We start from the raw sequence: 14,487 nt of genomic DNA on the forward strand, positions 1-14,487 counted from the left end.
CAAAACGGTTGGTCGTATGAAAAAAAAGTTTAAACAAAAGTTGTAGGGAATTTTATAGCCTACAACTTTTATAATAAATGCAAATCTCATTTAACCGATAGGAAGCCAGATATTCGCGAAAAACCGATTTTTGTGACCTTTGACCTTGAATATCTTGAGACGCGGACACGATAACGATTGTGACTTTTGAGACAACATTTAGAATGACAAAACAAAGGTTCATACCAATTTGCAGCTTATTATCTTTCATTCCGAGGTGAAAGCCCTAATATGACTGGGCTAACAATACTGCAGCGCGTCGGAGATATTTGCTGAGGCGCCTAGATTGTTTTTACGCACCTATGCGGAAGCGGTGTACATCCATGTTTAGTAGAGTTAGGTCGGGCTAGCCCCAATGGTATTCTGAGGGAATCATCGCACAGGTTCGATTGTCAGTACCTGAACTTTCTGTTGTATGATACATATGCTAATAGTACGTACACTTCCATAACATACTTTCCACATCTTATTTAACGACCTACCTATATCCATCATGCCAATGTTTGTATTATAATGTTTACATTCTCTAATAAACTTTTTATTAATTCATAATTTGCAATTGTAAGATTGCGATCGTAAAAAGTATGGCCTAACATTATTATTAAATTCGTCCGATCGCGTTGATTTTTTTCATGTCAACATAATAATATCCTTAGATCATTTAATCGCTAGATTGAATATGACTGCTGTGAAAACGTCGAAAAAAATTGAGTTTCACAGTTAAACTCTATTTTGAGCAATGCAAGCACATGTATACAAAGTGACATACAAATCGCATGTGTGAGACTTCGCTTCGCCTGGTTTATTGTTGCTAATAAACCTGGCCTGTTTTCATCGGTTGTCTAGCAGCATATTGCTCTGGGCGTATAAATTATCTATGATAATATCAGTAAAATCTTATTTAATATGAATTTTATTTTGATAACAAACAATATATAATCCAGAAATTACAATGTTGGGCACGAACTAACATCGAAAATTATTCCTAACAATAACATCTCGGGGAAATTTTGTTACACAACTTTTCACTTTATTCCTCCCTGGTTAGGTTTTTAATATCAGATAAAAATGGACTGACATTTTTATCGAGAGTTTATTAAGGCACAGAAGAAAATGTCAAAGAATATATTTTTAAGAGTGGAACTTTATAATATCGGGGAAAACTAAAATATATTATGTATCATGCATTGGAATAACTAACTTCAATCACGTCACCGACAGTAACGTACACAGTGACAACTTTAAACACACTTTGAAAGATGACGTTCGCCATCAGTTCAGGCCAATACACAGAGTAGAATATAATCATACAGGCCATATTACTTTTATATTCTAATTCTCCGACATATATAATCACTGCTAATAATATTATAAATAAAAATGTAAGTTTGTTTGTTACGCTTTAACGCCTAAAGCACCGAACCGATATAGATGAAATTAAGTACAAATTTAGTACTAAGCCACAACCTGAGAGTCGAACAAAGCATACAAGATTTTATCAACGATACGTCACTCGAACGGTTGCATCAGTTGGTGAAGAGCGCTCGCACGTAACGCGAGAGGTCGCGGGTTCGAGCCCCGCATCGTTCATAAAATATTGCTTTAAAATTTTATTTGTGTAATTAATCCCAGAAGTGAGGGTTATCCCTTTAAAAACATAACAAATAATCTAAACAAATCTCTTATGATGAATTACTTTTTCGATTTATTAAGAAGAGAAAACACGAATTGGATTTTGTATTTACAAGTATAATTTTTTTTTTTATGTAAAAGGAGGATAAACGAGAGTACGGGTCACCTGGTGTTAAGTGATCACCGCCGCCCACATTCTCTTGAAACACCAGAGGAATCACGGACCGTTGCCGGCCTTTAAGGAAGGTGTACGCGCTTTTTTTGAAGGTACCTATGTCGTATCGTCCCGGAAACACCACAAAAGGAAGCTCATTCCACAGCTTGGTAGTACGAGGAAGAAAGCTCCTTGAAAACCGCACCTTATGATGAATTAGTTTTTCGATTTATTTAAAAGAGAATACACGGATTGGATTTTGTATTTACAAGTATAATTTGTAGATATGATTACAATAAGACCATTCTTTATTTTTATTTATGTAACTTTATTTCCCAAACATAACAATAATTAATAATAGTATTACAAGTTACAATTAATGTTTCTAAATTATATTATTAATTAAATAAATACAACACAGGTAGCAAAGACAGCTAAACTGTGTTTCAGCTGTCAGTGACTACTCGGTACCAGACATAATTACCTACATAGTCAAATCAAATTATCAAAATCAGATAAAATAAAATAAAAATACTGTCTAAACACAAAAGTGAGATTAAAAAATATAAAAGTATAATAGTATAATATTAAAATTAATTGGTATAGAGATAACAGCCACTCGTCGAATCGCGTCGTAGTTGATCGGAGCACAAAAAGGGTCGTTATCATTTGACGTCTCCTAACTTTTCTTTGATAAAAATTGAATTTATTTTCATCGAAGATTGTTTGATTTCAGTTTTCTGTCTTTTTTAAAATTTGCTTTCGATAGATAGTTATATCATAGTACAGGTAATATATACAAAACAGAATTGAGTGGTTTTATGAAACCACGGTAAAAGTGATTTTTTTTTCACATTATAGACATTTAACTAAAGATTTTTGGAGTAATATTCCTAAGACGGTATAAAAATCGCTTTATCAATCTTAATTTTATACTTTGAAAATTGGAATGATAATGGGAAATAATAAAAACAAACAAGCACTGGCACAAATGAGTAATAGTCTATACACTACACGGTCAGCTGCTGAGAACTATAGGCGCCGCCCGACCGTTACGCGACATGCAACACACAGACGAAAAAGTTTGAGACGATGTAATATAGGTTTCACTTTAATAAGATTTCTCTCTTATAATATTTATATCTGGAAAGTAAAAATAAAGAAGTTAATTATCACAGGGCGCCTAGAAGATGTCATCAAGACATTTTAGTGGAAATTCCAATGTGTAAATTAATGTAAACTAAAACACTAAAAAAAATCGAGAGGATGTCATACCGTTTTTCGTGATATATAATGATAATGTTTCGCACTAGTATCTAGTTGCAGCGCAGCGGAGACCAATCCTTAATCTAAGGTTTCGCATCAAGAATACAGAATTCTGTTAAATTATTCTGATATTTCTAAAATTTAAGAAAATATTCAATTTTGTACAAGTTTCTTTATTAAGTGCTTTTATCTGCTTATTGGCTGTTTAACTGATTGTAATAGTGTTTAAAAAATTAATGTGAAAAAAAATATTGTGTTAAAAATCATTAGAGGGTGATGCTATGGCCAATGAAAATAAACTTGATTATTTATGTATTAATTATTATCAATGACGATCTATACACTCATAAGAACATACCATTTGTAGTTCGATAGCGGAACGGCAAAAGTGGACTCAAAGAAAATGTATGCCAGTGGGAGGCTCCTTTGCAATTACCATACATATATATAAATTACGTGTCACGTTGTTTGTCCGCGATGGACTCCTAAACTAATGAACGGATTTTAATGGGGATTACTTCATGGAGTGCAGTTTAGTCCAACTTGAGGGATAGGATAGTTTTTATTTCGATTTGGGCCCCATAACTATTTTTATTTTCAATATTTGTTTTGTATGGACATATTTTATGTGAGAGAATTTAGTGACGCACGGTTTGACAGTTCTGCTGTGAAACAATTTCATTATAACAACAGGGAGCATAAACAATTACGAAATAATTCTTGATGTTATGAAATATTATTGACATATACATAAAAAACAGTATTTTATTTACTATGTACGAAATAACGGCTGTCGGGTCGGCCAGTATATATATATAGATTCCAATATTGAAATAGCGCAAAAGCAGACAAGAAAATCGAATACTTAATAACGATAGACTCCAATATTAAATTTAATAATATCCTCATGGCTCCATTGAATTCTCGAACTTTTTTGATAAAGCGTCCATCCAATATTGAATGCCTTTCATTTTTATTCTTCAGAGTTTCACTGTTTTTAATTACTTTTTTTGAAGCTTGTATCGGGGTCAAATTATGAAATTGCTGATTTGTACTGAAAAATTGAAATTCATTTATTTTTTTAATTTAACATATTTATTTCTTCAAAATAATTACCATTATTATATAAACATTGGTGCCATCTAATAGGAAGTTCATTTATGCCTTTGCGATATAACTGTGGTGATCTAGATTCGCCAAACTTTTTATCACGTAGAAAATTGTCCAAATCACGAAAAAAGTGGTGGTCCGTTGGAGCAAGGTATGGCGAATACGGTGGGTGACGAATGGTTTCTAATTTCAGTTCATGTAGAGCTAAAACGGTTTCTCGTGCTGTATGAGGTCTCGCGTTATAATTGAGCAATAATGGTGAAGATGGATTCATGAGTCGGGGCTGTTTCACTGCTAGTTTTGCTATAATTGTTTGGATTTCAGCACAAAAGACATCTGCCATTATTTCTTGACCAAATCGGGGAAAGCTATAGTGAATAGCGCCATGCTGAGACCATCAAACAGTTACCATTACCTTTTTATTGGTAAGCTTTGCTTTAGGGCACTTTTGCGGCGATTGACCTGGGGTCAGCCATTGCATTACGGTTATAGATAAGAATCCACATGAAAACATCGCATGTCACAATTCGATCCAATATTCCTTCATTTCTGCATCGATTCAACAAGGCAGCACAAGTTTCAACAGGCGTTTCTTTTTGCAGATCAGTCAAATCATGAGGCATCCATTTTTCATATTTTTTATTGATGAGATTTAATGAGTCAATATTGTAAGATAAGGTAAAGTTAAACCATGCCACTAATTTCTGGGGAGTTTGGCTCAGATCGACTTCTACCATCTCTTTCAATTCATTGTTAGTCACAGTCGTTAGTCAGTTCGTTCAAGTCATGCCCTTCTATATCCTTCAAAATATAAACACAAGTAAAGCAGAGTTAAAGTAATATTAGTCAAAATAGTCTTTTTTATATTATGTAGGTACTCAAAGTAAATCCAACGCCTCCTTTGATCAGAACTAAGGTCAGACTAGATATCTGATTACTTCTCAAAGGATCTAAGTTTATAAAGTTTTATGTTCAAAGAGCACTTTTATATTGCAACCTAACAAGGTGCTCGGAGAACTTTTAATTTAATAACTCAGGTACGCTCTCTCAGTGTTTCCAGATTGATTAGCTACGGTATATTTATTTTTGTGTTGTTATTTTATTGTGCTATTTATTACACAACACCTTTTGCTAGTATTTTCCTTCATTCACGCGAGTGTTACACATAAAGGAAACACTTTTCAAAGGATTAAAATGTAAAATAAAGGATAAAATTAGTTGTTGCGTTAAAGTTACATTTTTATTACTTTTTTAGTTTACCCGACCGAAACCTCTTGTAATGTTTATTCGTTCGAAAGAAGCTTCTTGAGTGATTAAAAGGAGAAAGGGATTTCTGAGCCAAAATGTAATAAGTTGAGATATGGTTTAAAAAAATTGTCATATTTTTCTATTATATTCTATTCTATATACAAAATTAGCCTAATTCACAATCTAGAAAACGAGAAATCTTAAAATTAAGTTTTCATTATATTAAAATTTCTCGATTAAAATGGGATATCGATTACTATAATCGATAAGATAATGTGAATGAGTTAATACAATTCAACCCAAAACCACGTGCACCAGATGATTGATTCAATAAAAGTGTCTTAGTAAAAAAATACATTTAAATTATATTATATTGGAATTTCATAAGAGCAAGTGAAGCACCTTTATGCTAGTGTGTGTGCGGTTACGGGGTATACCAGTTACACAATTTTATCTACCTTAAATAATCATATATCCACAAATACTTTTATAGTATTGTTTTTACACTTTTTCACAACGCACAACGGCATTTTTTAAATATTTTATTGCGACGCAAACTGATCTGTCACAGACGATAATGGCGGCCGATCGGCTTGTATTAGTGTAAGTGTATTGGTGGGGCTCTGTATTTACACGTTTATCGGCTTGTTTTGGTGCCTCACTGTTATGTAAGGTGACACGAAGTCCTTATTTTTTTACTAGTCCGTGTAAAGGCCATGATAATTTGGAGTCCCTTAAACACTCCGTACGAGTGGCAGTGAAGAATTTTCCCATGGAAAGAGTGCGTGCTTCTAATTGATAACTAGCCTAAACGTTTAAAGGACTGTATTGCAGCCAATGGCGACCACTTCGAATAAGCTTTTTATATTTTAAATTGTTTTATATATATGTATTAAACTAACACACTCTAAAAGTAATAAATGTTATTTGCAATAGAAAATTTTGTTTTTCTTTGTTTCAGTATTCGCTATTCAGTATTCGATATTCTATATGACATCGTGTACTGGTTTAGCGCTAATAACCTATTGTTAAATAGCAAGAAAACGAAATATATAAAATTTACCGTACCAAATGTCAATAATGATGATGCAAGTGTTTTGTTAAACGGAGAGGGGATAAAACCGGTGGAAATTAACATCTTGACTGTTGCTTCTCAATATATTCTTGATAATGTAATGTATATTCATAGGCACATAAGTGAATTTGCGAGAAACTGTCATAACCATAATGTTAACACCAGGAACAGACATAAGCTTAAAATGTCTCGACACCAAACGACACAAAGATATATGACTCACTGAGACCGACATATTTCCTACGCTTGCCGTCTTCGGCAGTCGAAGCAGCAGCCCCAGGACCAACTCACGTAACTTGGACATGAGAAGGAGGATCCCCACCATCTGGATGTGTGGCGGTCCTCCACAGCGCGGTTTTCAAGGAGTTTTCTTCCAAGTACTACAAAGCTGTGGAATGAGCTTCCTTGTGCGGTGTTTCCGGGACGATACGACATGGGTAACTTAAAAAAAAGCGCTTAAACCTTCCTTTAAGGCCGGCAACGCTCCTGTGAGTCCTCTGGTGTTGCAAGAGAATACGGACGTCGGTGATCACTTAACACCAGATGACCGCGCGTCCTCCTTTTTCTATAAAAAAAAACTAATTAATTTAAAAGAATGGCTGTAATGTTGTAATGAACTTTAAGAAGGAATATTATTACCATGTTTGATCCAGGGAGATTATCTAAAAATATATTCTCCAAAAATTTTATTCACCAGTTTTAAAATGAATTTGAATTTGCGTACGCTGTTTTTAAAGACCTTTAACCTCCTCTGTTTCATCTGGTGTTGAAAGAGAGCATTAGCACCAGAGGTTACTGATCAGAAAAGACAGAGAGAATATTTTGAAAATATAACGCCTAACATCAAAAATTTCCAGGTGTTATGAACGCAGCAGATTACTACGGCTTAGACGAGCTGCGACGTGCATGCGCCGGATTCGTGCAGTGCTGCATCACAGTAGATACTGTGTGCGCCTTACTAGCTTCGGCTGAAAGGTACATTCAGTATAAATGTACTAAGTCCTTAGTGCAAAAGGTGAGTTGAATTTAACACGTAATTCGAATGTGATGACTGCTATCCTTGTTTTCTTGTATTGCCAGCAGAGTCACAGGAGCCGCGTTTTGTCTGTAAAGTGGGGATGCTATGTGCATTTTTAAAGGTACCAAGTCATATCGAGCCGTACACATAATACATTATTTTTATTATTGTTTATTACACTAGCAGCCTAAGCTGATGCGTGTTTATCAGCACTTGTGTTTTCAAATTTGTCAAGTCTAATTTTAAAAACGTTCATGTTGGTATTTTGGAATCTTAGGCAAATAAATACTGGTCCGATTTGATAGCGCTTCTGAGATGAGTAATGAATTTAACAAACAGGACAGGTCCAATCATAGTTTTTTTTATGAAAATAAGGGACGAGACGAGCAGAACGTTCAGCTGATGGTAATTGATACATTTCGTTTTATGACAATTTAACAATAAGTTATTGGCGCTAAACCAGTACACGATGTCAGATAGAGCATTGTTTACTTCGTCATATAAAATCGGCTTCTTTTTACTTTGAATATAAGCGAAGTGTCATCCGCAAAACAATACTACCTTATGTTTTTTCTACAAGGTTAGGTAGATCATTTAAATAAATTAGAAAGAGGAAAGGTCCAAGAATAGACCCTTGTCGTACCCCCATACTGAGTCCTCTCGGTATAGATACCTCTCTCTCTGCCATTCACATCGACCCTCATAAAGTGATATATATTTTTTATATATATAATTTTCCATTCCTTGAACTATATCATCAGCATCTATTTAGTAGTTATTTGTGAAGCAAACTTCAGCGAAGAAAATTTTAAAAAAATCAAAGAAAATTACGTCTATTGAGTCAATTATTTTTATAAAAAATATTTCTAGGTTCTGGAATTTGTTGATGAGCATGGTAATGAGGTGTTGAACCTCGGATCATTCACTTTGCTGCCGCAGCATGTTGTTCGTTTGATATTGGCAAGAGATGAACTGAAAGCCGACGAATTCACTAAGTTTCAGGTAAGTACTGCAATGGTCCGTGACCCTGTGATTATATATCTAGATAAAAACAATTAGTTTACTTTTTTAAACTGTATAAATTTTTTCCCAAACTCAATATAAGCATCATATTTTTATTAATTCCATATTCTATTCTCAATTTACAGCTTTTTAATATTCGTGACGATTCTAAGCTGCCAGTAACGTTTGTTTATGCAATAAGGTCTTCTATCACGACGACCTGTATAGCCGAGTGGTTAGCGACCCTACCTACTAAGCTAGAGGTCCCGGGTTCGAACCCCGGTAGGTTTCAATCATTTATATGATGAATATGGATGTTTGTTTCCGAGTCATGGATGTTTAAATGTAATTATGTATGTTTATGTAAGTATATTGTATTAAATATATCGTTGTCTTGCAACCCATAACACAGGCTATATATATGCTTAATTTGGGGCAAGATAATTTGTGTAAAAAGTGTGTCAATATTATTATTATCACATGAGGCATAGGTATTCACGTTATGGTACCTTCCTAATTTCTGCAAAAATTGTTTGCTTGACTCAACAATAATATATAATAATAAATACGCCACCCAATTACTATAATACATATTATTCTTGTAAAATTTGGTAAAACAAAATTATAATAACAATATTTAACATATTTTACATAACGTGTGCCAAGAATATTGAAAGCACTTTTGAGTTGGATAGCTAGGCTGATGCGTTGTCCTAAATAGCTGCCACTGTTTGAATTTCTAGTAGCACTAGGTATTCTGTTATCCATGCTTCTGGGCCCGTCGGACCAAGAGTCTCGATACCAAATCAAAGATGTAAGACTCTCAGAGACTTACACTGTTACAATAGGAAGCTGAATACTTTTTTTTATGACAATTAGGGACGAGACGAGCATCTGATGGTAATTGATATGCCCTGCCCATTACAATGAAATACCGCTCAGGATTCTTGAAAAACCCAAAAATCTGAGAGACACCACAATTGCACTCGTCACCTTGAGACAATAATAATATAATAATATTGACACTGTATGTATGTAATTTTACACAAATTATCTTGTCCCAAACTAGGCATGGCCTGTACTATGGGTACAAGACAACGACATATTTAATACAATATACTTACATAAGATGTTAAGTCTCATTTGCCCAGTAATTTCACTAGCTACGGCGCCCTTCACACCGATACACAATAATGCTTGCACATTACTGCTTCACGGCAGAAATAGGCGCCGTTGTGGTACCCATAATCTAGCCGGCATCCTGTGCAAAAAAGCCTTCCACTGTTATAGCTAATACTTACTTTTACTAACACCTAATTGACTTGGTTTTACTAGTGGTCAATCAGACTCACAAAACAATCATGTTCGAGCACATAATTATTGTTGTATGAGTTGGATTAACCACTACTATAACCTTGTCAATTATTTGTTAAATACTTACCAACAAAACATTTAAATACTTACTGAACAGTTTTCTGTAAAACTTTACTGAGAAATATAAACAGAAGTAAAAAATATGTTACTATTCAAATTTGTCCGAAAAATCCAGTTACATTAATATGCAAACCTTACCTTACCTTTCAAATGGAGGTAAGGTTTGCATATTAAGGATTCTAAGTTGTTACGCTACTCAGTCCAACATAGAGTACGTTCATTTAAAGTTTCGAATAGAGCGTTCGTCCTAGAAATTTGTTTCTTGACATCGTTATAAGTCTTTAGATACTTACCATAAAGAAGCTTATGAACTCAACTTGAAATATTTTATTCAATATTGTACATTAGCTATGTCTTCACTATAGAGAATACTACATTATTTTGTACAACATAAGTTGTTGAAATTTCCAATAAATTAACTACTTTAGTCGACAATGATAATAAAGTTTAATGATGATAATAAAATTTAATATCGATAGGGCTATCGATATTACATTTATTATTGAGGTTCAATTATACTATAATATCGCTGTGTAGTATACTATCTATAGTATAGCTGTGTACCGAAAATATTGATACTATCGATAGTTAAACGATATTATTTGGCTTCATTTATCGGTATCCTATCGAACCAGGACAATCGAACTGAAACACTTTTTTGTGTCCTCATTTTTATTCTTATTAGGAGTAAATTCCAAGCGAAGCTGACTGCTTACGACTTGTCAATCAAAATCGGGTACACTAATTATAGATTCACTTTCCTTTTCTATCTCGCTGTTTCTTTTTTAGAGATGATCTTCTTTCTTTTTGTCTTTATGCTTTTAGGTATATTATTAATCTATGACATTGCGTAAGAGGCATTTTTCTACATCTCGCGCCTCGATTAGTCAAGATGAAATCTATCTGCTATCGCTGCGGCATATTTAGTTTTTAAGTGCAATGGAAAAACGGAAGATATGCAGAATCAGGAGAAAACATTACTCGAAGAAACCAGAAAACACAGCGTTGGAATATTCATAGCTGAAAATTTCTCAAGAATGCCCGAAGTTATTCTCTTCGAGTTTATCGATAAATTTTTTTGCTATATCTTCCGGCATATAAATATTCATAAATTGCATAACATATAACTTAGCGACCAATCATATCATGAAAGTACTAAATTATCACATGCATATCGAAAGGCATAGTGATGGATAATAGTTGAGGAGCTAAAAAAAGTTTTTTCCTCAATCTATTTATTTATATTATAGTTACTGTTTTTCAAAGTAGCTTTCTTATTTATTAATTTGCACCAAACATTATACGAAGCCCCAGTGATGAATCAGCCATGCAAGAACGACATTAACTTATTGCATACTGTGCTCAGCCCAGCGAAACTCTCTAAGAAAAAAGCGATTCATTCGATTGTATGAAACGTGCAGTCATTGACAGGTTGACAGATGACGGCTATAATCTTATAATAATCGAAGTTAGCCGAAATCCACTACGTTTCGTACTCTAAATTTCAATTTTTATTAAGGCAGTCCAGCCTCTTATTACGTAGGTAGTATTTACATCGTCTTTGACTGTGCTGTGGTTTCTTAGTCAAACTTCAGAAGAAGACGTAAGCTGAACAATTGAACAGAAAAGTGCTCATGTGTAGACATATCTTATTAAAACTCAAAACCAAACGGCAATAGACATATTTTGGCGGGCTTTCTCATTATTATTTTTTTATTGAACATTGCATTACATTAATAGTAGATTTTACAACGAGTGCACAAAACGAACCATTTTTCACCCGAGACTTTTAGCTGATAGTATGCATGCATACATTTATGAGTAGATAATTTTGTCGATCGATCGAATCGATTTTGTGCAGCCTATATCATGCACAAATAAGCAATTTCAGAGCATGAGAAGTGAAAAATATATTAATTTAATAGAAGGCTGTATAGGTCTGGAGCCCAAGCCTAAAATCAATATCGTAAGATTATAAAAAAAAAGGCGGCGGGAAACAGGTCTTGTTTTTTCGTGTGTTTATTAAATTCTTCAAATTTGCTAAAATTGTTAAAAATATCCATGTTATACTACTGTTTCATTTCCTCGCAATCGAAATGAAAAGCAGAGTTTATAACTCGTCCACAAAACCATTTTATCCTCGACATTACTATCAGCCCTCGCCTTCGGCTCGGGCTGCTAAAAGTCTCGGGTGAAAATGGTTCGTTTCGTGCACTCGTTGTAAAATCTACTATTAATGTAAAAAATCTACTATTGCATAAAATAGTCTGACGGCACACTTTTCTATACAGTTACAAAAAATAATTTCTTTTTTCATAAACGCCACGTCTTTTACACATTTTCTTGTTATAAGGTTTCCAATAATTCTATTAATATTTACAGGCCGCGTTGATGTGGAGCAAAAAATACTGTGACACAAACCAGAATATTAATTTGAAAGATGTAATTGGAAATTTTCTGGAATACATCCAGTTCCATAAGATTCCTGCCAATGTTTTAATGAGGGAGGTGCACCCACTTGGATTAGTCCCATACTCCATCATCATGAATGCGTTGGCCTATCAGGTGGGTTTAACTTCGGTGAGTAATTGTTTTTTTTTTCGCGAGTATATGACTGAACCATGAGAATACCTGATGTTAAGCTTTCCATCTTTCTATAACAGTGACAATATGATCTAAGTCGTAACAAAATATAAAACCTAGGGTACGGGCTATTGTTACAAAATAAAGAGTATTTGAAAAGAAGATTCACTTAGATTTAGCTCTTGAAGAAATAGCAAATCAAATCAAAACAAATTAAAAATATTTTATTACGTAGGTAAATTGCGTTACACTTGAAATACTTATGTCATTTTTTCATACAGCTCATTCGGAAGGCAGATTTCATTAGAGAAGAACAAGCAAGAAACTCTAAGGTTAAACTCTTTTCATAATACAATGGTATTACAAGGTCTTATTTTCAATTTAATTTAAAGCAGACTTCCCGGTGAGAGGATCATCAAGCCACCACAAGTAGCGCCTGTTCACGAGCATGACACATGAACCAGCTATCGCCTCCCTCAAACATATTTTAAGGAAGGGAACGACCCGCCCCACGTCACCACCACAAGCAGTGGTATTAAGTAAGCATGACGATGCCTGTCACGAGAACTCATATTCACAGCTATGGTGTATTCATAATACATTGAAAATTAGCTTACACATACTTGACTGAAAATCGCTGCATAGAATCAGGGGCCTTTTCCGCGTCACTTTGCTGTTTACTTCTGAATATTAGGTCGAGGACCGACAAGGCTAAAGCTAACTAGCACATGATGACAGAAGAAAGAATTACCTACTTATTCAGCCTATACCTAGGTACCTAGGTGAAAAGGTGTCCAACGTTTGTTTTAAAATATAAAATATGGTTTTGCATCTCCATGTTTGAGATTATTTCTACTCCAAACAGATAAATAAAAATAAATACAAAAATGGCGTGCGTACAAAGTACACATGTCAGAAGTGAAACTTCTTCGGAAAACTAATTTTTAAATATCTTTTATATTAATTATCCTAATCTGTTCTGTTCAAATGTTTTTTGTCAATATTAGAAATTATTAGATGTTCTACTTACTCGCGGCCGCCTGCTAAACCTGCTCGATACAACGCTAGGAGGAAAGATGTTCTGCTTACTCGCGGCAGTGCGCTAAGCCTACACGATACTACGCTAGTAGGGAAGATGTTCAACTTTTTCGTATCCGCTCGCTAAACCTGCATGACACAACGCTAGTGAGGAAGATGTCCTACATTTTCGCGGACGCGCGCTGAACCTGTACGATACAACGCTAGTAGCGAAGTTGTTCTACTTTATAGCGGTGCCATGTGCTTCATGCTCCGTTCGCCCTTTCTAACTCTATCTCAATCGGTCTCAATCTCCCTCTCCCTCTTCTTGGATAAAAACGTCCCACATTTTCGTGACACTTTATTGGCACATATAGAAACTGGATTTCAAAAATCTCAAATTCGTTCTCTGCACCCTCGAGAACCTCGGATTCGATATCCATATTGTTGAAATCATAAATTTGAGCGGCAGCCAACTTGGATTTCAAAAATGATCCCAAATTGGGTCTCTGCACCCTCGAGAACCCCGGATTCGATATCCATATTGTTGAAATCATAAATTTGTGCGGCGGCCATCTTGGATTTCAAAAATGATCTCAAATTCGATCTCTGCGCCCTCGAGAACTTCGGATTTGTTATCCATATTGTTGAAATTATAAAATTTGCACGGCGGTCATCTTGGATTTAAAAAATGATCCCAAATTGGTTCTCTGCACCCTCGAGAACCTCGGATTCGATATCCATTTTGTTGAAATCATAAATTTGCGCGTTGGCCATCTTGGATTTCAAAAATGATCCCAAATTCGTCCTCTGCACCCTCGAGAACCTCGGATACGATATCCATAATGTTGCAATCATAAATTTGCGCGGCGGCCATCTTGGATTTAAAAAAAACCTGCACGATGCAAG

At 34.7% G+C, this 14,487-nt stretch overlaps 1 protein-coding gene across 2 annotated transcripts in view; it reads left to right on the top strand.

The window, feature by feature from the left end:
- The window catches only part of LOC126968481 (serine-enriched protein), a 32,987-nt gene that overhangs the window by 14,896 nt on the left and 3,604 nt on the right, over positions 1-14,487 (top strand). For both annotated transcript variants that reach the window (XM_050813548.1, XM_050813549.1), the window contains exons 6-8: positions 7,382-7,539; positions 8,413-8,544; positions 12,361-12,543. In XM_050813548.1, the coding sequence (XP_050669505.1) occupies positions 7,382-7,539; positions 8,413-8,544; positions 12,361-12,543 (473 nt within the window). The remainder of the gene's footprint in view (positions 1-7,381; positions 7,540-8,412; positions 8,545-12,360; positions 12,544-14,487) is intronic.

This window comes from Leptidea sinapis, chromosome 15 (assembly GCF_905404315.1).
Source record: "Leptidea sinapis chromosome 15, ilLepSina1.1, whole genome shotgun sequence".
Classification (NCBI taxonomy): Eukaryota; Metazoa; Arthropoda; class Insecta; order Lepidoptera; family Pieridae; genus Leptidea; species Leptidea sinapis.